At 55.9% G+C, this 24,918-nt stretch overlaps 1 protein-coding gene across 1 annotated transcript in view; it reads left to right on the forward strand.

Annotated features, from left to right (window-relative positions):
• TBC1D9 (TBC1 domain family member 9) overlaps positions 1-24,918 on the forward strand; it is a 76,042-nt gene that overhangs the window by 44,465 nt on the left and 6,659 nt on the right. Inside the window, exons 2-13 of the mRNA XM_056119200.1 lie at positions 234-344; positions 7,693-7,811; positions 10,601-10,829; positions 11,739-12,000; positions 13,146-13,353; positions 13,608-13,814; positions 15,794-15,964; positions 16,854-17,004; positions 17,865-18,079; positions 20,573-20,690; positions 22,632-22,917; positions 23,541-23,670. Coding sequence (XP_055975175.1) covers positions 234-344; positions 7,693-7,811; positions 10,601-10,829; positions 11,739-12,000; positions 13,146-13,353; positions 13,608-13,814; positions 15,794-15,964; positions 16,854-17,004; positions 17,865-18,079; positions 20,573-20,690; positions 22,632-22,917; positions 23,541-23,670 — 2,207 coding nt within the window. The remainder of the gene's footprint in view (positions 1-233; positions 345-7,692; positions 7,812-10,600; positions 10,830-11,738; positions 12,001-13,145; positions 13,354-13,607; positions 13,815-15,793; positions 15,965-16,853; positions 17,005-17,864; positions 18,080-20,572; positions 20,691-22,631; positions 22,918-23,540; positions 23,671-24,918) is intronic.

The raw sequence follows: 24,918 nt of genomic DNA on the forward strand, positions 1-24,918 counted from the left end.
CTTGGTGACCTGGCATCCGAGTGCAGACTCCTCCCTGGGTGTGAAGCGGGCACTAAGATGCCCCTGGCTCGCTGCGCTGACCTCCTGGCCTGGACTCCAACAGGGCCAGGGCTCCCTGGGGCGCAGGCTCTGGGAGACGGCCTGAGAGTGGTTCCACAGAAGGACCACGGCCTCGGGTCCGAGCTGGAAGCCCTGGTCAACACTAACCCACTCCTCCCCGTCTCGCTCCTCAGGGCTCCTGGTGGGGACTCTCGATGTCGTGTTGGACTCCAGTGCCCGGGCCGCCCCATACCGGATCCTCTACCAAACCCCGGATTCCTTGGTCTACTGGACCATCGCCTGCGGTGAGTAGCGGAGGTCGGACACGTCGGGGGAGGGGAGGGATGTCTCCTCCCTGTACTGCGGCCCTTGGTCTTAGAGGGCAGTTCTCTGCTGAGCCTGAGGTCCCTGAGAATGAGCACAGTGGGAGCTTCCTTGTCTCCATGCTGAAGGTGACCTCCAGCTCTACTGACCCCCTGGGGACACCAAGCCTGAAAGGTCTGTGGCTCGGGAGGGCAGGAGAGTCAGAGCTGCACAGGGCTTTGACCCGGAAGTGCTACGTCACTTCCTTTCTCCCGTGACTAGCTCTCTGGCTGCGAGCTATGGCAAGGCAGCTGAGAAGTGGGGGGCGTGCATTAGGCAGGACTTGGTAGGCCTAAGCAGGCTTTCTTGGAGAGACCCCCCAGGGGTAAGCCCTGAGCACGGAGTCAGCTCTGGAGTCAGCTCTGAGCATAGAGCCAGGAGTGAGCCCTGAGTACAGAGCCAGAAGTCAGTCCTGAGCACAGAGCCAGGAGTGAGCCCTGAGTACAGAGCCAGAAGTCAGTCCTGAGCACAGAGCCGGGAGTGAACCCTGAGCACAGAGCTGGGTGTCAGCCCTGCACACAGAGCCCCTGATTATATTCCTGGGCACTCAGTGGCATCCCTACCTGCCATCTGCTCAGGAGCCCCAAGTGGCACCTGATGGCAGGGTACCCCGCTGTGTGCTGGCATCTTGGTGGCATTCTGCACGGGCATGGATCATTGTCCAGCTGTGATTTCAGCCTCCTGGACACTGTTGCCTCGGGGTGCATCCCAGAGGGGTCCGTGGCACCCCTGCTTCTGACATGGGAGCTGTAAAGCCCTTGAAGTTATTCTGACCAAGACAAGATGCCAAGGGCCACATGTGACCAGGGAACACACTTGTCATGGTGAGGGGGGCTGGATTCCGGGTTCCAGAAATGGGTGGGGGGCTAGGGGGTCTAGGACAAAGGAAAAGGGACTGTGCCCCCCAAAAGTCACCTCATCCTCATCCTCCTCCGCCTCCTCCTCCTCCTCCATCACTCCCCAGTTCCTGAATAAACTCTTGCCCACCTGTAGGCACACACCTCTAGGCACATCATGTGCACCTGTGCTCACCTGTGCCCAGCTGTATGCCCCTAGTGTACACTTTTATGTCCCTGTATTCACCTGTGCCCACCCGTGCCCAGATGTATGCACCTATTCCACTTCTTGGCATGTCGTGAGCCCTGTATGCCCCATGCCCCCTGTTGCAGTGGTACGGGTTCCTCTTGCTGAGAAGAAATGCCCTGGGAGCTGTTTGGACCAGAGTCATAGCACAGCGGGGAGGGCATTTGCCTTGCCTACAACTGACCCAGGTTCGATATCCAGCATCCCCTATGGTCCCCTGAGCACCATCACCATCACCAATCACTAGGAGTGATTCCTGAGTGCAGAGCCAGGAGTCACCACTTAGCATCGTTGGGTGTGTCCCAAAAAGCCAAAAAACAAAAAGTCATTTTGTTGGCCGACAGTCTAGAAGAGAAGTGGACAGATCATAGTGCCGGAAAAACAGAGAGCCCCGCTGGTCCCGGAACCAGGTGATGCTTAGGGGCCCGTGAGGGGCTGAGAACCTGAACCTGGTCACTTTTGTGGGGGGTCACACTTTGGGGGGTTCTGAGGCTACTCGTGGCTCTGAACTGAGTGCTTGGGGCACCGGGCAGCACTGGGACCCAGCCCCAGACCTCTGGCACGAAGGGGTTGCGCTCTGCCCCGTGAGCCCACCCCCAGCTCCCCACACCCCTCCCAGGACCAGGACCAGGACCAGGCTCTGGCGACCCTTGTCGTGCCTCTTGGCCATGAAGGGCCAGAGAAGCCTAGTTTGGTTCCTCTGATACGTGTGAGCCTCTCTGCGGAAGCTGCAGCTGAGGGATCACACAGTGGCCATCTGGAGTGGCCGCCTGGCGCCAGCCTTGCTGCCAGATCATCCAGATAACGCCAGCTGTGTGTCCTCTCCAGCCGAGTCTGGGAGTCGCCGCCGGGTGCTGGACAATGCGACCCTTCCCTTCGGCTCCACGGGCCTCTCAAGCACCCCTTTTCCTGGGAGAGCTCTGGCAAGCGGGTCGTTTTTTCTGGGCGCGGGGAGAACAGCGGTGGCTTTGTCCGTCCCGCGGGGCCAGCATGTCCCATCTCGCTCTGGCCTCTGTCTGGGGCTTGAGCTGCGCGTGGCCACGTTGGTGGCTGAAGTTGTGTGACAATGAGGCTGTAAGGCCGGTGATTCCTTCTGGTCACTTCCAGCCTGGTTCACAGGAGGAGCAGGATCAGCGCAGGGTCCAACCGGCCTCCTCTGGCACCCGAGAGCACCGGCGTGGGTGCTTCTTGCCCCTGAGAGGCCTGCCGGGTGGGTTCTGCTCTGGTTTCATTCTTGCATGCCCGCGCGAGTGCAGACTGCCCCTGCGCCACACACACCGGGGGCCGAGAGTTTACCTTCCTGGTCATTCCCAAATCGGGGGTTTTTATAGCAGTACAGCAGTGAGAACCCAAATGCATAATTAATCATGCATCGGAAAGGGATATCGCCTAATGGAACTGGGACTGGAGCGATCATGGGGAGGGGAGGGCACTGGTCTTGCCCTCTAATGGTCGACCCGGATTTGAGTGGTCGACACCAGATCCCTGGGCACAGAGCCAGGAATAAGCCTTGAGCACAGTTGGGTGTAAGCCAAGCTCCCTGCCCACTCCCCAAAACTTATCTGTCCCGGGGGCCTTTGTTATTTTTGGGGGGTACTCAGTGGTGCCCATTAGCTACTCTTGGCAGTTTTGGGGGGAAATGGGGTGCAAGGCTGAGACTAGGGGTTCCTGCATCTAAATCTTGCTGTGGCTCCTTGGACCTTCTCTGCAGCTCTTTTTTTCTTTTTTTAATTTTATTGAATCACCGTGAGAAAGTTACAAGCTTTCATGTTTGGGTTACAATCACACAATGATCAAACACCCATCCCTCCACCAGTGCACATTTCCCACCACCAATATCCCTGGTATACCCCTCCTTTCCCACCCTCCCCCTGACTCCATGGAAGACAATATTCCCCATACTCTCTCTCTCTACTTTTGGGTATTATGACCCAAGGACATTATGATACAAGGGCCAGGAGGATTGCCCCCTAGCTGGAAGCCTGCCTTATGAGCAAAGGGGAGAAGGCAACTGGAATAGAGAGGGGATCACTAAGAAAATGGTGGCTGGAGGAACCGGTTGCGATGGGAGATGTGTGCAGAAAGTAGATAATGGACCAAACATGATGACCTCTCGGTGTCTGTATTGCAAACCTTCTCTGCGGCTCTTAAGACATTTTTCATCTGTTTTAAAACATTTGAAACTGTATTCAAATACTGTGACTTACAGAGTTGTTCATAGTCCAGTTATCTCAGGTATTCAACATTCCCAACACCAATCCCACGACCTGAGTGACCGTCCCTCCACCAACTGTCCCCAGTGCCTGCTTCTCATCCCCCCAAGACTGTCCCCTCCGCAGACAGAAAGCAATGGATTTTATACTGCTTGTTAGAACACATATCTCACAGTGGTGCACTGAAGTCCTTGTCCAAGAATTTACTGAGTTTTGGTGCTTGTTGAGCTTTCTGTGTTACTGTTTTTGCTCAGTGAGCCTAGGGGGCTTCTACGCAGCTTTGCCATCTAATTTGCTGTGTGCCTGCCTACAAGTCTGTGGGCACAGTGGGGTTTGGAGGTGTCCTATGCGGCCACACTCCAGGAGCTGTGGACGGGGATGATTCAGCAGCCCAGCTTCACAGATGAGCCATTTATATGCTGGAGGATGTAGGTCGCGGGAGGGGGACCTGGCGAGGGGCGGGGGGTGGGTTCCTGGGTCTTTCAGCAGGGCCCACCCCTGTACAGAGAAGGTTCCAGAGATCTCAGCCCAGAGACGGCCTGCCTGGGGTGCCTCCGTGGTGCCTCCCCGACTTAAGCATTTTTTTTAATCCAGAGAGGATAGAATCAATTTGTGCTCCTTTACGGTGCTCCCCCCTTCTTTTTCTTTTTTTTTGGGGGGGGTCACACCCGGCGATACACAGTGCTTACTCCTGGCTCTGCACTCAGGAATTACTCCTGATGGTGCTCTGGGGACCATATGGGATACGGCGATCAAGCTTGGGTCAGCCTCGTTCAAGACAATCCCACCCTCCCCGCTTTGCCTCCCTTTTTATCATCATGCAGATTTTGATGAACTTTAAGATCCGTTTCAAACCACTTGACAAATGAGACGAGGAGAATGCTGTGTTTCCTATGGCTCATAGAAGAGAACGTTTCTATTTTTACCCAGATGGAAGACTAAGGCTGTGGCTAGTAGTTTTTAGCTTCTTTTGTTATCATTTAGGTAACCGGTTGCAGTAGCATTGAGGTGCTGATGTTACAAAACCCCCACAACCCACTCCCCCAAAGGCCTGGCTGCTGGTGTTAGAAGAAGACACCTCACCCCTCCACCCCCCACGTTCTGAGATAAAGATGCTCCATCCTCCAGAGTGAGGGGAGCGTCTAGCCCAGGTGGCCTCTCGTCTGGGCCCCTGAAGAGGCCTCCTCACACCTGCCCAGTGTCACCCGCCCACCCACCCAGTGGGGTCCCCTTGGCTGCCTCCGGATGGGCCATGGCAGGAAATCCCGCTGTGGCACTGAGTCCCGGGTCCACCGTCCTGGGGAGTATCTGACACTTCCCTGTTAGCAGCAGAAGCAAAGGCCCAGACCACTGTCCTGTGGTCTCTGCCACCCCGGAGACCCCCGTCCCGGGAGAACAGCTGCTGGGGGTAGGTGTGCCCGGAGACCAGGTTTGGGTGATGCCTGTGGGGCGAGGGCCAGGTGTGGGCACATCTGTATGTGATGCGGGGAGGGGAGTGCAAGGCTGACTCCTGGGGGGGGGGGGGGGCTTTCCTCCCCAGAAGTGTGAGGAGGGGGTGCAGAGGAGCCCGGCCCCAGGACCTGGGGACTTTTGCAGCCCCCTGCACTGGCCAAATCGGGGAAACTGAGAAAGCCGACTGGGGGCTGGGGTCTCTGGCACAGGGCCCTGCCCTGGCCTCCAGCATGGGCTGGCTGGCCTATGCTGACTGTCATAGCTGACCACAGGGGTGAGCTAAACCCACACAGTCTAAGGCCTGTGTGTGTGTGTGTGTGTGTGTGTGTGTGTGTGTGTGTGTGTATTTGGGGCACCCCCATCCGCGCTCAGGGCTTATTCCAAGCAGGGCTATGGGACCAGAAGCAGTGCCGGGATGGAACGGGAGCTGAGGGTGAGCAAACAGGTCAAGCCCTGTGCTGTCTCTCGGACCCCAGCCCAGATTTCAGGTGGGACCCACTCCACACTGTCTCTCCTTCCCCTAAGGTCAGGCCTCTCCGCAGTCTCTCCTCTGTGGCAGCTGGGCACTGGCTCTGCTTCCCAAGGATGCCGTGTCCTTTACACATCCTGTCCTGACACGGTTCCCTCTGTGATTGGTACATTGCCCTGAGCCCGGGAGGTTTCATCTTTCATTTGTTTCTTTTCATTGAGAAGAATCTGAGACTGAGGCTCAACCCACCGTCTGGCGTTCCTCCCCGCTGGGGATGGAGGGGAGAGGCCCATAGGGCTGACCAGAGCTGAGTCCCGGACTTGGGCTCTGGCACCCGGGACCCTGGGCTGCAGATGGCCCAACCCTGTTCCGGCCTGTCAGCACTTCTCACTGTGCAGATGCCGCCAGGGAGGGTCGGGATGTGTTTTTCCCTGTGAGGCCTCATTGTTTCCTTTTGGGGCCACTTTCTTTCTTTCATTTTTTTTTTTATTGAATCACTGTGAGATACAGTTACAAGCCTTCATGTTTGAGTTTCAGTCACACAATGATCAAACACCCATCCCTCTACCAGTGCACGTTCTCCACCACCAATGCCCCCCATATGCCCCCCCTTCCAGCCCTCCTCCTGCCTCCATGGCAGACAATTTCCCCCATTCTCTCTCTCTACTTTGGGCACTGTGGTTTGCAATACAGGTGCTGAGAGGCTATCACGTTTGATCCTTTATCTAATTTCAGCACACGTCTCCCATCCCAAACAAACCCTCCAATCATCATTGACTTAGTGATCCCTTCTCTATTCCAGCTGCCTTCTCCCCCAGCTCATGAGGCAGGCTTCCAACTATGGAGCAATATTCCTGGCCCTTGTATCTACTCTCCATGGGTGTTGTTTTCATACTATGTTATTTTATATTCCACAAATGAGTGCAGTCCTTTTATGTCTATCCCTCTCTTTCTGATTCATTTCACTTAGCATGATACTTTCGATGTCCACCCACTTATAAGTAAATTTCATGACTTCGTCTTTCCTAACAGCTGCATAGTATTCCCTTGTGTAGATGTACCAAAGTTTCTTTAACCAATTGTCTGTTCTCGGGGACTCAAGATGTTTCTAGATTCTGGTTATTGTATACAATGCTGCAATGAACATACTAATTTTTGAACATAATGAACATAATAATTTTTATTAGTGAAACACCATGAGGTACAGTTGTAGACTTACAATTTTTTTTTGCTTGAGTTTCAATTATACAATGATGTCATTTCTACTGTGCTTTTTTGCACCCTCAGAACATATTCTCGGGGCCACTTTCGACTGTCCTGAGACCTTACTCCTGGCTCTTGCGCTCAGGGATCAAACCCAGTTCAGCAAGTGCAAAACAGATGCCTCCTCACTGTGCTGTTGCTCCAGCCCCTCAAGCCTATGTGGACAGGTGGGGTCCCGGGCAGACACTGTGGTCCCAGCCTCCATCCCGCATCTAGGGGCTGGGAGAAGCCTGTCCTCACTGCTGAGAGCAGACAGTGATGACCCTTTGTTGCGTGTGGTTTGGGGGCCACTCCCAGTGATGCTCAGGGCTCTGTCCTCTGGGGGTCTGGGGACCATATACGGTGCAGGGGATGGAACTTGAGTCAGCAATTGGCCGGCAAGCGCGAGGCGAGTGTGCTGCCTGTGGTGGCTATGCTGCAGGGATGACCCCACCCCACTGTCTCTCTGCACCTTCCCTGGGACACTGGGGAGAGCACTGGGCCACCCTGTCTCGTCCTCCCCAGCCCGTCGGGGCAGCTTCCTGGGGTGCTGTGTCGGGGAGGCCACCCCTGTCGTTCCCAGCCTGAGCACATCCACCTCGTGTCCCCAGGCCGCTTGACAGCCCCACAGCTGCCCCCGATGTGGCTTAACCACCTCAACTTGGCTGACGACAAGGCCTGTGTCACCTGATCAGGTCACGGAGGGCCCAGGACAACTGGGAAGGAGTTGGACCCTGAGCCAGTCTCTGGGCGGGCATCCCCTCGGTTCCGCTCCTCCAGGGCTGAGAACCAGCCGTCCTGACGCTACTGCCATCTCCCACACCCCTGCAGGAGGCTCCCGGAAGGAGATAACGGAGCACTGGGAGTGGCTAGAACAGAACCTCCTGCAGACTCTTTCCATCTTCGAGAATGAGAACGATGTCACCACCTTCGTGAGGGGCAAGATACAGGTAGGGCCGCCCGCGGCTTTGGATTGGATAGATTTCTTGCTTTCTTTGGGTTGGGGGTTCTTTCCTCAGGGCTGCTTTCTGTCTCTATGCTCGGGGGTCCCCGCTGGCAGGGCTCAGGGGACCATATTGGGTGCTGGGGATCAAGGCACATGCTCTGCCCACTGCACCATCCCTTTGGCCCCACGTGCTGCCCCTTCCTCTCTGGTTTGGTTTCCAAAAACACATTCAGTGGGCAGACAGACATTCAGACATTGCAACTCAGCTTTGCCAATTTTTATTTATTTATTTATTTATTTATTATTGAATCACTGTGAGATGCAGTTACAAGCTTTCATGTTTGATTTTCAGTCACACAATGATCAAACACCCATCCCTCCACCAGTGCGCATTCCCTACCACCAACGTCCCCAGTTGATACTCCCCCTTTCCAACCCTCCTCCTGTCTCCGTGGCAGACAGTTTTCCCCATACTCTCTCTCTACTTTTGGGCATATGGTTGGCAAGAATCAGCCATTTTTTAAAAAATTTTTATTAGTGAAACACCATAAGGTACAGTTGTAGACTTACAAATTTTTGTGCTTGGGTTTCAATTATACAATGATCAAGTACTCATCCTTCCACCAGTGCTCATTTTCCCATTTGACCCAGCAATACCACTCCAGGGAATATATCCCAGAGAGTCAAAAATGTATAGTCGAAGTGACACCTGCACTTGTTTGTTCAATGCAGCACTCTTTACAAAAGCCAGAATCTGGAAAAAGCCTGAGTGCCCGAGAACGTATGACTGGTTAAAGAAACTTTGGTACATCTACACAATGGAGTACTATGTAGCTGTTAGAAAAGAATCAGCCATTCTTGACTTCGTTTTCATTACCGGGAAAGTGTCAGGTGTCGTTGCCCTGCGGCAGTTAGGAGGAAGTGCAGTCACTCTGCGGCCCTGAGAGGGATGGTGAGGCACATGGTTCTGTTGTGGTTGGTGCCACCTCAACATTGGGAGGTCCAGTAGGCCTGTCTCTTTTACGCTTGGGACATCTAGGGGGTTAAGGTCCCTCATCATTGGCCATGGGGGTGAATGACATTTTCAGTCAATAAACTTAGTTCTCACCCCAGAACTAAATAAGTTTAGTTTTCAGCCCCTGTGCCGTGAGGGTGAAGTCCTCTGGCTGGTGCCGTCTTCCCAATGTGGAAACGGGGCCAGGCTCTGGAGTTTGTAGGATTTTAGACTCCTGGGGTACAGGGCCACAGGGACGGGGAGCCCCAGTGCTGGGGTGCCTCGCAGCGACCACAGCATCATCACTAATGGAAGGGTATGTTCAGCAGAAGGAAGGGTGGTCTCAAATGTTCGGCATCTAGACAGATCCCATCCCGGGGCTGGTAGGGACCTATTGAGAGTTTTTGATGACCAGGATGATGGAGTGATTTTCAAAAGACAGGGGTGTGTGTGTGTGTGTGTGTGTGTGTGTGTGTGTGTGTGTGTCCCCTAGGGAGGGACTAGGAGCCCAGGTGGGAATCGCGGGAGCAGGCAGTTCCCCTTTCCTCCTATCCAGCCCTGTTTGGGAGAAGCTGGAGTTTCCCCCATGGGGTCTGAGCCTAGAATTCGCTCTGAGGACCACATGTCCCAGCGTAACCTGGGAACAGAGAAGAGATGAGCATGGGGGACTGAGGAGTCAGAGTCAGAGTAGATTGAGGAACACTGTGTTAGGAGATGTTAGCACATCATGACACCGTCCCTCCCTCCAGCCTTGGTCCAGTATCCAGGGACCTGCTCACCAAACTCCCATTCCCAGGCAGTCATGAGGACCCTGATAATCACAAAACGGGAGCCAGAGGAGAGGTACAGTGCACTGATGCTTGGACTGACTGACCCAGCCTCTGTCTCCTGCACCCTGGATGGTGCCCTGAGCACAGAGCCCTGAGCACTGCTGGGTGTGACCCCGCCCCCATCCCCGAAACAACAACAGCAGTGATCAAGTCCTTTCCTACACTCCAGTTCCTTAAACAGTAGGATAAACCACCTCTGGCTCTATAGACGTGCCCAAAATTTCTGTCCAACCAACCCCCGGTCCAGTCTCTCATCTGTGTGTTTCTCCTCTTCCCCCTCTTGCTGTTCCAGCGGTGTTGCTTCCTCTTCTCTGGGTCCCCTGGGGTGACTGTCACCACGTGACTGACTTCTGTCCTGGTCTGTCTTTCCTCCCTCATCTAGTTACCAGGAATTTGGTGACGTTGAACTCGTGAAAGGAGTGAAACAGTCTCTCTACATTTCTTTGTAAAATAAAAACTGTGGGTCTGGTTCAGAGTGACCTTAGCAAAGGTCCCCCCAATGCACTATGTTGTCGTCTGTATGGAGTGGAAGCCCCCAGAACACAGTGTTACCATCTATATAGAGTGGAAACCCCCCAGTACATGGTTTTACACTCTGTATGGAGTGGAAGCACCCCAGTTCACAGTGTTATCGTCTATATGGAGTGGGAGCCCCCCAGCACACAGTGTTACCCTCTGTATGGAGTGGAAGCCCCCCAGTACTTGGTGTTACCCTCCGTAGGGAGTGGAAGCCCCACCCCAGTTCACAGTCTTACCATCTGTAGTGTTACCATCGCAAACCCTCAGGACACAGGCGCCCTTAGCTAACTGGCTCAGAATTGGGGCGTGGGGTATCTGGAGGAACTTCAATGAAACTTTCTTTTGTTCCAGCCCTAGACATGGTTCTCTCCCTTCACCGTGTCTCCAGCATACAGAGGGCAGTGCCAGGTTCTGCTGTGAGCAGTCATATGTTGTGTTTATCCCCACCAGGGCATCATCGCTGAGTATAACAAGATCAACGACGTGAAGGAGGACGATGACACGGAGAAATTTAAGGAGGCCATCGTGAAGTTCCACCGGCTCTTCGGGATGCCAGAGGAGGAGAAGCTCGTCAACTATTACTCCTGCAGCTACTGGAAGGGCAAGGTGCCCCGGCAAGGCTGGATGTACCTCAGCATCAACCACCTCTGCTTCTACTCCTTCCTGATGGGGAGGGAAGGTGAGCTGTGGGCAGCCCGCTGAGGCTGACGTCATCGGGACAGCAGGCGCCCACCCGCCGTCACCGCCGGCTCAGCTGTGCGATGACTGCCCAACCTGCCACGGTGTTTTGAACCATTTAACAAAAGAGTTCAGTTATTTAAGTTCCATATTGGTTCAAATATACAGAGGTAGACATAGATTAGGTAAGAAAGTTTTTTGCTAAAGGCATGCCAAAATGAATAGATGGCGACTTACATCCTTCAGAACTTAATTTTGGTGCCTCTTAGAACCAATAAACCAGGGACGGAGCAATAATAACACAGGATCAAGGTACTTGTTTTGCATGTAGCCAATCCTGGTTTGATGCCCTTACATAGACGGTCCCCTGAGCCCTACCAGGAGTCAGTCATAAGCTGTGATCCAAAAATACACCCCCTCAAAAAAAATAGGGTGGCTGGAGAAATATCACAGCTATTGGCTCGCAACCAGCTGATCCAGGCTCTATCCCCAAAACCCCGTATGGTCCCCTGGACCCCGCTAGGAGTGACCCCTGAGCACCAGAAGTAAGTCCTGAAACAGCTGGATGTTGCTGGGAAAAAATATAATATATATACATACATATATATATATATATATATATATATATTTCCAGCAAGGGCTGGAGAGAGAGGACAGTAGGCAGGGAACTTGCACACAGCCCACCGGGGTTTGATCCCTGCATCCCAATGTTCCATAAGCACAATTGGGAGTGATTCCTGAGTGCAGAGCCAAGAGGAAGCCCCAAGTATCGCTGGCCATGGCCCCCAGACAGACAGAAAGCGCCATCAGTGACCCGTCATGGACAGTGGGGGCCTGGCACGGGAGACCTCCCGGGAGCTAGGGGTGGCTGTGAGCGGGCGCCTCTGACCGGCCGTGTTCCCTGTGGCAGCCAAGCTGGTGGTGCGCTGGGTGGACATCACGCAGCTGGAGAAGAACGCCACGCTGCTGCTGCCGGACGGGGTGAAGGTGAGCACACGCTCCAGTGAGCACTTCTTCTCCGTCTTCCTCAACATCAACGAGACCTTCCAGCTGATGGAGCAGCTCGCCAACATCGCCATGCGGCAGCTGCTGGACAACGAGGGCTTCGAGCAGGACCGCTCGCTGCCCAAGCTGAAGAGGAAGTCGCCCAAGAAGGTGTCGGCGCTGAAGCGGTAGGTGGGGGCACCTGCGTGCAGCCAGGCGAGACTGCTGGGTCCCCGATCGTGCACGGAGCGAGCAGACAGACGGGAATCCGGGTTTGGGGACCCCTGGAGCCAAGGGGGCAGAGGGCGGCCCGGCGGGTGATGAAGAGAGAGGTGGGCGGGGCAGTGCACGCCTCACACACAGCAGGGCCAGCAGGGGAGAGGCGACCGGCAGCCGGGCCAGTGTGGCCGGGCTCCACCAGGGGTGCTCGCTGCTCCAGAGGGACACGGCGGCTGGGGAGAGATGAGCAGGAGCCCCGTGGGTCCCTGTGTGGATCACATCGAACTGACTCATCTACTGGACGTCTGTGGGCAGGCAGGTACTGCAGGAGATGGACAGGTCTCGGTGACCTGTTCAAGATAGGTGGGCGCAGCCACGAGAAGCGGGCAGCCGGACTCGGCGCCTGTCAGGACAGTGCATGGCCGGGGATGGAGGGGAGCTTGAGAGGGTGAAGGGTCCAGCGGGGCTGGACAGAGAAAGGCAGAGGCTCGAGGCGGAGTGAAGATCCCAAGAAAAGGCATCACTGGGCTGGAGCCATAGGAAGCGAGAGGGTGTGTGCCTTGCATGCAGCTGATTCGGGTTCGATCCCTGACGCCCCATATGGTCCCCCAAGCACCGCCAAGAGTGACTCCTGAGTGCAGAGCCAGGAGGAGGCCTCCCAAACAAGGCATTTAGCAGCGCTGTCTCGAGGCAGGGAAAAGCAGGCCTGTGGGTGCCAAGGGAACCCCCTTGAAGTGGCGGGAAGGAAGAGGAGGTGAGAAAGGAAGGAAGACGAGGTGAGGGTGGAAGAAATGAGGGAAGAGGTAGAGATGGAAGAGAAAGTGAGGGGAGGAAGGAAGCGGAGGCGAGAAAGGAGGAAAGAAGAGGTGGGGGAAGGAAGAAGAGGTGAGGGGGGAGGGGAGAAGAGGCAAGTGGGTAGGGGAGAGGCAGTGAGGGAGGAGGGAAGAAGAGGTGAGGAGGGAGGGAGAGGAGATGAGGAGTGGAGGGGAGAGGAGGCAAGGGAATCTGGGTGGACTGCATGGGTGGGAGGGGCAGGCCAGGAGCCCCTGCTGCGGCCCCGGGGAAGGCCTGGCCACCGTGTCCTGGAGGCTGAGCCCGGCCCTTGCCCCGCCAGTGACCTGGACGCCCGGGCCAAGAGCGAGCGCTACCGCGCCCTGTTCCGGCTGCCCAAGGACGAGAAGCTGGACGGCCACACGGACTGCACCCTCTGGACGCCCTTCAACAAGATGCACATCCTGGGCCAGATGTTCGTGTCCACCAACTACATCTGCTTCACCAGCAAGGAGGAGCAGCTCTGCAGCCTCATCATCCCACTGCGCGAGGTGGGCAGGCGGCTGCCTGGCCAAACTCCAGGCCCACCCCGGGCTCCCCTCTCAGGAATCACTCTGGGTGGGCTTGGGGGACCCAGGTGAGGGGGCGGGGTTCCGGGGATCGGCCTTAGTCCAGTTTGTCCAAACCTGCCTCGTTTCAGCAGAGAAACACCCCTCCCTGCCCACCTCCACAGGACAGGGGTGGTCTGCCCAGTGTGTGGGACCCGCGGGCGGCCGGGGTCAGCCCCTGTTGTCGTACGGCACAGGTGACCATCGTGGAGAAGGCCGACAGCTCCAGCGTGCTCCCCAGCCCCTTGTCCATCAGCACCCGGAACCGGATGACCTTCCTGTTCGCCAACCTGAAGGACAGAGACTTCCTGGTGCAGCGCATCTCGGACTTCCTGCAGCTGACCACCTCCAAGATCTACTCGGACCGGGAGTTGGCAGGCAGCTGCAACAGCTCCGACGATGAGGTCTGTGGGTAGCGGCCACGGCCCCTGGCCATCCCGCTCAAGCCCCAGCCCTTGGGTTTGATCGTGCTGGGCACAGGGGCCTGGACTGGGCGGTGTCTGGTCAGTGCCCCCTGTAGGTGGGGTCACAGGGTCAAGCCTCCCTGGTACTCTGGGTTTGCTCTTCCACCCTGAAACAGTGACGTGATTCTGGTTCCCAGGGAGGGCTGTCGGGGCTGGCCCAGAGGCGCCTGGCTGATAAGCCGCGGCCCACAAACACTCGGCCCTGGAATGTTGTGACAGAGAAATACACGCCATGAGCCTGTTGGATGGGCTTGAGCAATAGCACAGCGAGTAGGGCGTTTGACTTGCATGCAGCCGGCCCAGCCAAGCCGGGTTCGATTCCTCCGTCCCTCTCGGAGAGCGCGGCAAGCTACCGAGAGTATCTCGCCAGCATGGCAAAGCCTGGCAAGCTACCCGTGATGTATTCGATATGCCAGACACAGTAACAACAAGTCTCACAATGGAGATGTTACTGGGCCCGCTTGAACAAATCAATGAACAACAGGAGGACAGTGTTTGTGTTTGAGCCTGTTGGATTGGACCCGAAACCAAATGCACAGGGAAACGGAGGTCCCGTGGGTCTCACTTAAGCAGTAGGCAAACGCCTGGTGGCTAAAATAGTTCACAGGGATGTGATGGCCAGCCCCTACTCCTGTCCCCAGCTCTCCGCCCGGGCGGGCATTTTTGAGGCATCAGAATCCTAAGAGAGGGTCAGGACAGTAGGGAGCCATTTACCACGCCTGGGGGAGGTGGTAGCCGTGACCCTTCTTCTATGCCCTGAACACCGCCAGGGGGCGCTCCTGAGCGCGAAGCCAGGAATAGCCCCTGAGCATAGCCAGGTGTGGCCCCCACAAGAAAACAAAACTATGGAAAGCTTTACTTAAATTCTACCCATCTCCCACCCAGCCCAGCAAAATCAGGATATTTCAAAGTTTTTTTTTTTTTAAATGCATATAGTTTGCACCCAAAGTGACAGTTGTGCTTTTTTACAAAAGGCTCTAACAGTGCTTCTGTTTTATGGAAAAACACAATCTCTGTTCCTAAAAATCTCCCCTCCCCAAAGCAAAAATGCTCACCCGTCCCGATGAGCGCCAGTTTCCATCCCAGGGGCAATTGCTCAGATTTCAGATTGACTTAAATCACTCCTAAGGGAACCAACTTTATCCCCCGCCACAAAAAAAAAAAAAATAAGGGAAGGAAGAAAGGGAGGGATGAAAGGAGGGAGGGAGGGAGGGGGGGGGGGAGGGAAGGAAGGAAGGAAGGAAGGAAGGAAGGAAGGAAGGAAGGAAGGAAGGGAGAAAGGAAAGAAGGAAGGAAGGAAGGAAGGAAGGAAGGAAGGAAGGAAGGAAGGAAGGGAGAAAGGAAAGAAGGAAGGAAGGAAGGAAGGAAGGAAGGAAGGAAGACAGGAAGGAAGGCAGGAAGGAAGGAAGGAAGGAAGGAAGGAAGGAAGGAAGACAGGAAGGAAGGCAGGAAGGAAGGAAGGAAGGATGGAAGGAAGGAAGGAAGGGAGGGAGGGAGGGAGGGAGGAAGGCAGGCAGGCAGGCAGGCAGGGAGGGAGGGAGGGAGGAAGGAAGGAAGGAAGGAAGGAAGGAAGGAAGGAAGGAAGGAAGGAAGACAGGAAGGAAGGCAGGAAGGAAGGAAGGAAGACAGGAAGGAAGGCAGGAAGGCAGGAAGGAAGGAAGGAAGGAAGGAAGGAAGGAAGGAAGGAAGGAAGGAAGGAAGACAGGAAGGAAGGCAGGAAGGAAGGAAGGAAGGAAGGAAGGAAGGAAGACAGGAAGGAAGGCAGGAAGGAAGGAAGGAAGGAAGACCCAGAGGGTCCCTCCGGCCGCCCACACCAGGCCGAGCATCTTGTGCAGACGCACGTGAGCGTGGAGAGCACCAGGCTGTGCCTCTGCCCGGCCAGCAGCCTCGTGTCCTCCCGTCTTGTGCCCGACGTGCAGGTGTACTCGCGGTCCAGCAGCCTCCTGTCCTCCAGCCCGCAGAGGAGCTCGGGGTCCGAGGCCGATGGCGAGCGCCAGTTCAACCTCAACGGCAACAGCGTCCCCACCGCTACGCAGGCCCTGATGACCATGTACCGGCGCCGGTCCCCCGAGGAGTTCAACCCTAAGCTGGTGCGTGCCACCCACTGCCCCTACGGTCGGTCAGATGGCGTCGACGGAGCAGGAGCATGGGGCCCCGGGTCCCACCCACCGAGCCAGGAGCGAGCCTTGAGCACCGCCGGTGTGGCCCCCAAACAGACACCAAAGAGAGCCCAAACGCAACCCCAAATCCTCCCCTAGCCGTCCCCCGGAGCCCGTGTTCCTCAGGGAAAGTAAGTTTGTCTCCTGGGCCCCCTCGACCTCTCATGTCTCAGTCTGACGTGCAGCTGAGATAAGCACGAGAGACCCCATCCACCTCCTGGGTCCTCTCTTTTTTTTTTTTTTTTGCTTTTTGTTTTTTGGACCCCGGCGGTGCACAGGGGTCACTCTTGGCTCTGTACTCAGGAGTCATTCCTGGTGGTGCTTGGGGGACCATATGGGATGCTGGGAATCGAACCCAGGTCAGCCGTGTGCAAGGCAAATGCCCTCCCCGCTATCGCTCCAGCCCCTCCTCGGTCCTGTTCTAAATGTGGTTTCTGGACTCGCTCAACACAGGAGCCTGAGCTCTCGTTCCCTGTTGCCGGAGGGAACCTGCTTTCCATCAGAGGTATAGACATGCAGCCTCTGCCTCAGTGACCCCTGTGTACCGCTTGGGCCCAGGGTCAGAACCTGCTCGCAGGCTTCTGCCTCCTGCCACCCCAGCTCAGGCGAGCGGGTTCTGACCCTGGTCCCAACGCGCCCCACAGACCCACAGGTCCGCCGAACTGCCCTTGGCCTCTCAGTCTCCCCGCCGGGGTCCGTGTCCATGACGTATGTGTTGGGACATGACCCGCCCCGTGACGGAAAGGGATGCAGTTCCTTGCTGCTCCACAGTCCCCCCACGCGCTGGACTTGGTGACGCGAGCGCCTTTCTCTCCTTCAGGCCAAGGAGTTCCTGAAGGAGCAGGCGTGGAAGATCCACTTCGCCGAGTACGGCCAAGGCATCTGCATGTACCGCACGGAGAAGACGCGGGAGCTGGTGCTGCGGGGCGTCCCCGAGAGCATGCGGGGTGACCTCTGGCTGCTGCTCTCGGGTACGACCCGGCTGCCGGCTCACGGCTGCGGCCCCTGCACCCGGGGCCCTGCAGCTTCCCGCACAGGCTTTTGGGGAAAGGAAGTGGGGGGAAGCCATAGATCTGGGGTTGCTCCCTTCCTCCCCCCTCCCCAAGGTGCTCATCCCAAGGTACAGAGACAAGGAAGGGGCCTGCCCAGCTCTGACCTTTGCTACCTCACTGGTTGCCCCCACCCCCACCCCGAGATGCAGACAAGAAGCCAGGATGCACACGAGGCCCAGAGGCAGCCCACAGTTCCGACCTTCCCTCTTGCAGACCTGGGCCCCGCCCTGCCCCGCCCCGCCCCAGCCCTGCAAACGGCCCTTTTCCTGTTCTGCCAGGAAATGCCCACATGAAAGGGGACTGGAGCTCCTTGTGGGCGTTTGTTGCTTTCTTGTTTGTTTTTTTGGGCCACACCCAGAGGTGTCCAGGGTTTATTCCTGACTCTGCCCATTGGGGCGTCACTCCTGGCAGGGCTTAGAGAACCATCGAGGCTGCCAGGGATGGAACCCGGGTCGGCCGTGTGCAAGGCAGACGCCCTCCCCATTGTGCTATGTCTTTGGGCCCCACCACTTGTGGTTCTATTTTATTTTATTTTTTGCTATTGGGGCTACACCCGGTGATGCTCAGGGGTTAGTCCTGGCTTTGCACTAAAGAATCACTCCTGGGGATCGAACCCGGATCAGCCGCATGCAAGGCGAATGCCCTCTTCACTGGTTTTATTGCTCTGGCCCTGACTTGTGGTTTTAAAGGCTCCCCGTGGACAGCCCCCGCTGGGTGCCAGGGGTGCTCCCCGTGGAGGTGGCGCTTCCACTGTATGACAGAGCCGCTCGGTGTTGCAGGGGCCATCAACGAGAAGGCCACGCACCCCGGCTACTACGAGGACCTGGTGGAGAGGTCCATGGGCAAGTACAACCTGGCCACGGAGGAGATTGAGCGGGACCTGCACCGCTCCCTCCCCGAGCACCCCGCCTTCCAGAACGAGATGGGCATCGCGGCCCTGCGCAGGGTCCTGACCGCCTACGCCTTCCGCAACCCCAGCATTGGGTACTGCCAGGTGAGCCCCAAGGGCACAGTCGGGGGGGGGGGGAACAGTCACCCTCAGGGCAGTGGCCCCATGTGGCCATCCTGGCTCGGGGACATCAACACGTGTTGGCATCTGTGAACCACTGCATGTTCCCCGGGGGCAGATCTCCCCCCCCCCGGGGGGCAGAGGAGACCCCACTCAGCCTCGGGACAGGTGCACCCCACTTGCCCCCATGCAGCCAGGGGCCTCGGACAGTCCCAGTCTGCCACTGACCCCACTGACCCCACTCAGCCTTCCCTGCCGTGCAGGAGTCACCAGCCTGCCACGTTCTGGGCTCCTGGTGTCCCTGCTGCTGCCTCATGGGCAGCCGGAGGGAGGGAGGGAGGGAGGGAGAGAGGGAGAGTTGAGTGTGTGTGTGTGTGTATGTTTGTGCGCGTGTAAGTGCTTGTGTGTATGTGTGCATGTGAGTGTGTGTGCATGTGTCTGTGTGTGAGTATACATGTGCATGTGTGTATGTGTGCGTGCATGTGTCTGTGTGCATGTGTGTGCATGCGTGTGTGTCTGTGTGTATGTGCATGTGTTTGTGTGTGAGTGTGTATATGTGTGCATGTGCGTGTGTGTGTGTGTGTGTGTGTGTGCACATGCATGAGCCTGCACTGACATCAGTGCTGTATCAGCTGGGAAGAGGGTTGTCTCTGTTCCTGCACCCACAGGCCACAGTGTGGGATGTTCCTGTAATCCGACTTTTGACTTAAAGACTGCGGGCCCTTTCTGTTCTCTCTCTCTCTCTCTCTCTCTCTCTCTCTGACTCTCTCCACACACACACGAATACACACACACACACACACACCCCTACGCTCACACACACTCACATACTGTTACACACACTCACACACACAACTCTTACACAAAAACGTACACATTTTCATACACATACACACACTCACATGCACATATACTCTCACACATACACACTCTCACACACATACACTCTCACACTGATAGTAACACACACTCAGTTTCACATATACACTCACTCTTGCATATACTCACATACCTACTCTCACCCATTCACATACATACTCTTACACACACGCACACACATATACTCTCTCATACACACATCCACACACAGAGACATGCACTCACACACACTCTCACGCTGAAACACATACTCTCATACACACCTGCACACACAGACTCACACACACACACATACACACACTCTTCACACACTCTCATATTGACATATGCTCTCTCATACACACATGCACACACACAGACACACACACACACACACACATGAAAGGTGCAGATCACTCTAATTCTTACAGTGGCTTCTGTTGCAAAGCAGACCTGGGTAGAGCCGGGAGGTCGAGGGCCCTGGCCTGGCTGACCCCATAAACTCTGACACAAGCATGCGCAAGTACTGCTTGATTTAAATTTTGGAAGTGACCAGGGGCTTCTCCGACTCTGCTCAGGGCTTGCCTCGTCAGTGCCTCACTCTGTCCCCACTCTCTGGCCTCCCATCGTCACGTTAGTCATGACTGCACATGGGGAGAGACTAAGTCTCACAAGAAAATGCCTATTAGGCCCAAATTCCTTTCTGACATTTCTGTCGGAGGAGTCTGACGCAGTAACTGGTTTCTAGAAGATCAAAAGACATACAAGAGTCGGTTGGCTGCCGCCACAATGGCGTTTTCTCGTTTATCTTGTGATCTTCCTCCTTTTAATTAAGAGGACTATTAAGGGAGCCGGGCCTTGAGCGATTAGGGGCTCCCTGATAATATCTTTAATAAAGCGGGTTATGTAGGTTATGCAAGTCCCTTATTGCTCCCCTCCTTCTCCGGGTGGAAATAATGGGCAAGAGAGAGTTGCAGCTTTGAAAGGTTCCATTGTTCTCTCAGCCCAGCTCCAGACCTCACAGAGGCCTGGGAGGAGGGTGCAGACACCTCACGGAGTTCAGGCTCGAGAACTTTTACAGTTTACCTGCCGCACGGCTGCCTGCTGCCTTTGGGCAGGGTTTTGTTTTGCCTGGGGACGGGTGAGGGCCTTGGAAAATATTGGCCTTCTGAGGCAGCCTCGGTTTCAGGGTCCCATGGTTTTTTGGGGAGGGATTGGTTGTTTTTCTGTTTGTTTGGGAGGGGTTTCACACCCAGCAATACTGGGGCTTTCCTCCAGGTTCTGCACTCAGGAATCACTCTGGTGGTGTTCAGGGGACCAGAAGGGGTGCCAGGGATCAAACCTGGGGGTATAAGAGATTGAACCCAGCTTGACTGCATGCAGAGCTAACACCCTACCCACTGTACTTTCCCTCCGTTCTAGTCTGCACGTTTTTGAAAGGCTAAAGACCAGCCCAAACGCACAAGGTGTGTGTGTGTGTGTGTGTGTGTGTGTGTGTGTGTGTGTGTGTGTGTGTAGCCTGGGAAACCTTTCGAGAGTTGTCACCGGGCTCTACCCATGTCCCATGCCGGCCGACCGGCCACTCAGCCCTGGCCTTGGCGCCTTCTCTCACCCACGCAGGCCATGAACATCGTGACGTCGGTGCTGCTGCTGTACGCCAAGGAGGAGGAGGCCTTCTGGTTGCTGGTGGCGCTGTGCGAGCGCATGCTGCCCGACTACTACAACACCAGGGTGGTCGGTAGGTGCCTGCACGACACTCCCTCCTAGTGGGTCAGAGAAGGCTGGGCAGACAGAAGAGAGACCTTGGGGAGCCCATGGGAACCTCGGGAATATACGTGTCACCACCAGCCAGTGATGTGGAAACCATTTGGCCGGCCGTGGCCCACAGCACTGTGCCAGAGAACAGGGTTTGTAGAGAGCTGTTCAGAGACCCTTTGGGGAGGATAAAAGAGCCTGGAGGGGTCCCCAGAGCCGAGTTTCTGAGGAGACACCCAGACATGGCTCCAGGCCGCAGTAGACGCTTCCTGTGAGCACTCAGATGATTCCCACAGCTGCTGTGCAGGGGCCTCAGTGCACAGCTCAGCCTTCATAGTCACTGGTGTTGTGAGAAGGCATGTGTCTAGTGTCAGAGAAGGCACGTGTGACATACGCCATGAGGAGGCATGATGTGTGACATGTGTTAGAAGCGTGTGTGACACGTGTCATAAGGTGTGTGACGAATGAAAAAAGTCTTGTGACACGTGTCATAAAAAAGGCCGTGTGACACATGTAAGGTGTGTGACATGTGTTATAAGGTGTGTGCGACACATGAAAGAAGGTGCATGTGACACAAGTCTTGAGGAGGCTAGTGACAAATGTTACAGGGATGTGTGACACATGTTGTAAGAAGTGTGACATGGAAGGTGTGTGACATGTCATGTGGTGTGCGCAACACATGAAAGAAGACACATGTAACACAGGTCTAGAGAAGGCATGTGTGACACATGTAAGAAGCATGTGTGACACATGTCATAAGAAGGTGGTGAAACACATGCAAGAAGCGTGTGTGTGACGTGTCACAGCTGTGTATGACACGTGTGAGGAGGCATGTGTGACACAGGTCGTAAGAAGCATGTCGTAAGAATGCTGGGTGACACATGTAAGGTATATGACACGTCTCATAAGAAGGCGTGTTTGTGTCCCAAGTCAGAAGGCATGTGACAGGTCACAGGGAGGGTACCTGTGGCTGCCGCTGTGGTTGTGTCTTGTAGGGTGTGAGCCTTTGCCTGCCACTGCAATTCACTGGCAGTGTTCTCCAGAAGTTTCAGTCCATGGTCAGGAGTGGATGCAGCCGGAGCGCTTGGTGGCCCCAAAACTGTTGTTTTCTTATAAGTACCATGTGTGCCCGATAGGCATTTTCTTCCCGACCAGGCACAAGTGGCCGACAGGACCATGATTATCATCTGTCAGGGGCCATTTGGGATGGACCTGTCGCCCTGGACACTGTGTGGTGTGGCCCACGCCCCCCTTGTCCCTCCCAGCCATTCTGGTCATTCAGGGCATGCCAGCCAGGGTCACTGTCAGGACGCAGTTTCCCCTAGAGGCCAGGAGCCCTGTGGCTAGAAGGGCGTCGAGGAGGAGGGAAGGTGGGAGGGCAGGCAGGTGGGTGGGCGGGGCCTTTTCAGGAGGCCAAGCGAGAGGTGCATTGTCTCAGGGCAACATGTGGCCTCCCCAGAAGATGGGCTCCTTCTGCTGCCCTTCCAGACTGCAGGGAGGTGCCCGCCGTGGGCCCTCGGGCTCTTGGGAGAGTGTTGGCTCCACTCTGGGCTGTGAAGGGGAGAGACAAGGCACTGCCTGGGTTTGCTGGTCTGCTGAGGGCCACACCAGGGGGCCGCAGGCTGCTCCTGCACAAGGGAGCTCATGATCAGGAGGGGCAGAAAGGGGAAGCCCAGAAGAAGGCAGGGCCAGAGTGGACTGAGTGACCCGTGGCTGCATCAGGATGGAGGAGATAGGGGGAAGAGGAAGAGTGGGGGAAGGGGTGGACAAAGGCAGAGAGAGGTTAGCAGAGGAGGGGAGAGGGGGGCAGAGGTAGGCAGAGATGAAGAGAGAGGTGGAGAGAGAGGTGGGCAGAGGCAAAGAGAGGCGGGCAGAGGCAGCACCCCTTGGGCACCCCCAAGTCAGGTGGGGACTGTGCCCGCAGGAGCGCTGGTGGACCAGGGCGTGTTCGAGGCGCTGGCCCGGGACCACGTGCCTCAGCTGTACGACTGCATGCAGGACCTGGGCGTCATCTCCACCATCTCGCTGTCCTGGTTCCTCACGCTTTTCCTCAGCGTCATGCCCTTCGAGAGTGCCGTGGTGGTGGTCGACTGCTTCTTCTACGAGGGCATCAAGGTCATCTTCCAGCTGGCCCTGGCCGTGCTGGACGCCAACGTGGACAAGCTGCTCCACTGCAAGGACGACGGGGAGGCCATGACCGTCCTGGGGAGGTGCGGTCTCCACTGGCCCATGGCCCACCTGCCCGTCTCGGGGGTCACAGGCTTTCGTGGTTTGGTGGCCACTTGCACTCTGCCAAGGAGCGATTTTCAGACACTGTCCATATATGTTGAGGGTTTTTGCGTTCTTTGTTTTTATTTTTCTCTTTTTGCCATTGAATCTTATCTTTTGTGTTTTTTTAGGGAGGGAGGGGGATCTCCCAGCTATGCTCATGCGCCCCAGCCATGATTTCCCACCATCCAGGCCACTGCTTGGGCCCTGACGGTTCTGGGGGCTGTGCCCAGCGATGTTCTGGGTCCACATTGTGCTGAGGTGGAGCTGCAAGGCCTGTGCCTCAGCCCCAGACTTTCTCTTGGCCTCTTCAGTCTTGCTTCACTTTGTATTTTGTTTGAGTGCTGCCCCAACAGTGCTCGGAAGCATTTCCTGACTCTGTGCTCAGAGGTGACATCTGGCAGTGCTCAGGACATCCAGGGCCAGGCATGCACCCTGCCCCCTGCGCTGTCCCTGTGGCCTCCTTAGAAATCCCGGTCCCTTGTGTAACAGCAGAGTGTGGGCACATGGGGCGTGTGTTGGAGAGTGCAGAGCAGCCTCTCAGTGACACTTCATCTCTGGCCAGGTACCTGGACAGTGTGACCAACAAGGACAGCACACTGCCCCCCATCCCGCACCTGCACTCCCTGCTCAGCGACGACCTGGAGCCCTACCCTGAGGTGGACATCTTCCGGCTCGTCAGGACCTCCTATGAGGTAGGCCAGGTGCCAAGCAAGCTCAGGTGGGGGAGCCCAGCACACAGCACCCTCTGACCTTCTAGAAGCCGCGTCATGCCAGCTGGCAGCCATGAGCTCCTGAGACAGACCCTCACTTGGGGCTGCCATTGCCACTCGCTCTTGTCCACAGGGCCTGGGCCCTCCAGGCCTTCATGGTGTCTCCCGGAAGCTGAATGGTGTGGCCAGTCCTCCAAGCCTGCATGCTGGAGGGGGTGCAGTGGGGAGCACTTTAGAGTGGTGACCTGACCACCCTGTCCCTGTTTTCAGGCCACAGTCCCGGGTGTTTTCAGAGGTAGGTGTTTCTCAAAGGTAGACCAGATGGCCCTTCTCAGAGGTAGACCAGATAGCTCTTCTCAGAGGTAGACCAGCTGGCCCTTCTTGGAGGTAGACCAGCTGGCCTTTCTTGGAGGTAGACCAGATGGCCCTTCTTAGAGGTAGACAAGATAGGCCTTCTCAAATGGAGACTGGATGGCCCTTCTCAGAGGTAGACTGGATATGCCTTCTCAGAGGTAAACTAGCTTGCCCTTCTCAGAGGTATACCAGATAGCCCTCCTTGAGCTAGACCAGATAACCTTCCTCTTCCATCCAGAACATGGGGAAAACCTTGTGTCAGCTTGAGAGAGCTAGAGTCCCTACAACACTGCTTGCTTTCTTGCCCAGTCTGACTCAGAGCAGAAGCAGACCTTCTAAGGCGGGAAAACTCCACATCAGTATTCCAAACCGGGATGTCTGTGGATCTGCAGGACTCAGCTCCCAGAACCCTTCACAGCTTCCATTTCCTTCGCTCAGGCCAGACTCACAGAAACGATCCTTAAAGAGGGGCAGAGCATACAGGCCAGGGTGTGACTTTGTTGGAACTTGTGTCTTGTCTGTGTCAGACCCCAGGCTTCATTCCCATCACCCTGAGCATCTCTGGGTGTGACCTCCTTGGCAATTGTGAAATAAAATAGTTAATTTTTTTAAATCTTATTATAACACTGTGTTTTTCCAAGTCGTTCATAGTACAATTATTTCTGGCTTTATCTGTACCACACCAATCCCACCGTCAGAGTGACTGTCTCTCCACCAATGTCTCCAGTTTCTCACCTACCCCCACCCCCCACCCAGCCTGCCCACCCTGCAGGTATAAACAGACTTGCTTCATATTGTTTATTATAGCACAAGGGCAAATGATCAAACCTGAGGTCAATAGTCATCAATCCGGGATCATTGTTCTAAGTCACGATG

This window comes from Sorex fumeus, unplaced genomic scaffold (genome assembly GCF_029834395.1).
Source record: "Sorex fumeus unplaced genomic scaffold, SorFum_2.1 ptg000039l, whole genome shotgun sequence".
NCBI classification, from domain to species: domain Eukaryota; kingdom Metazoa; phylum Chordata; class Mammalia; order Eulipotyphla; family Soricidae; genus Sorex; species Sorex fumeus.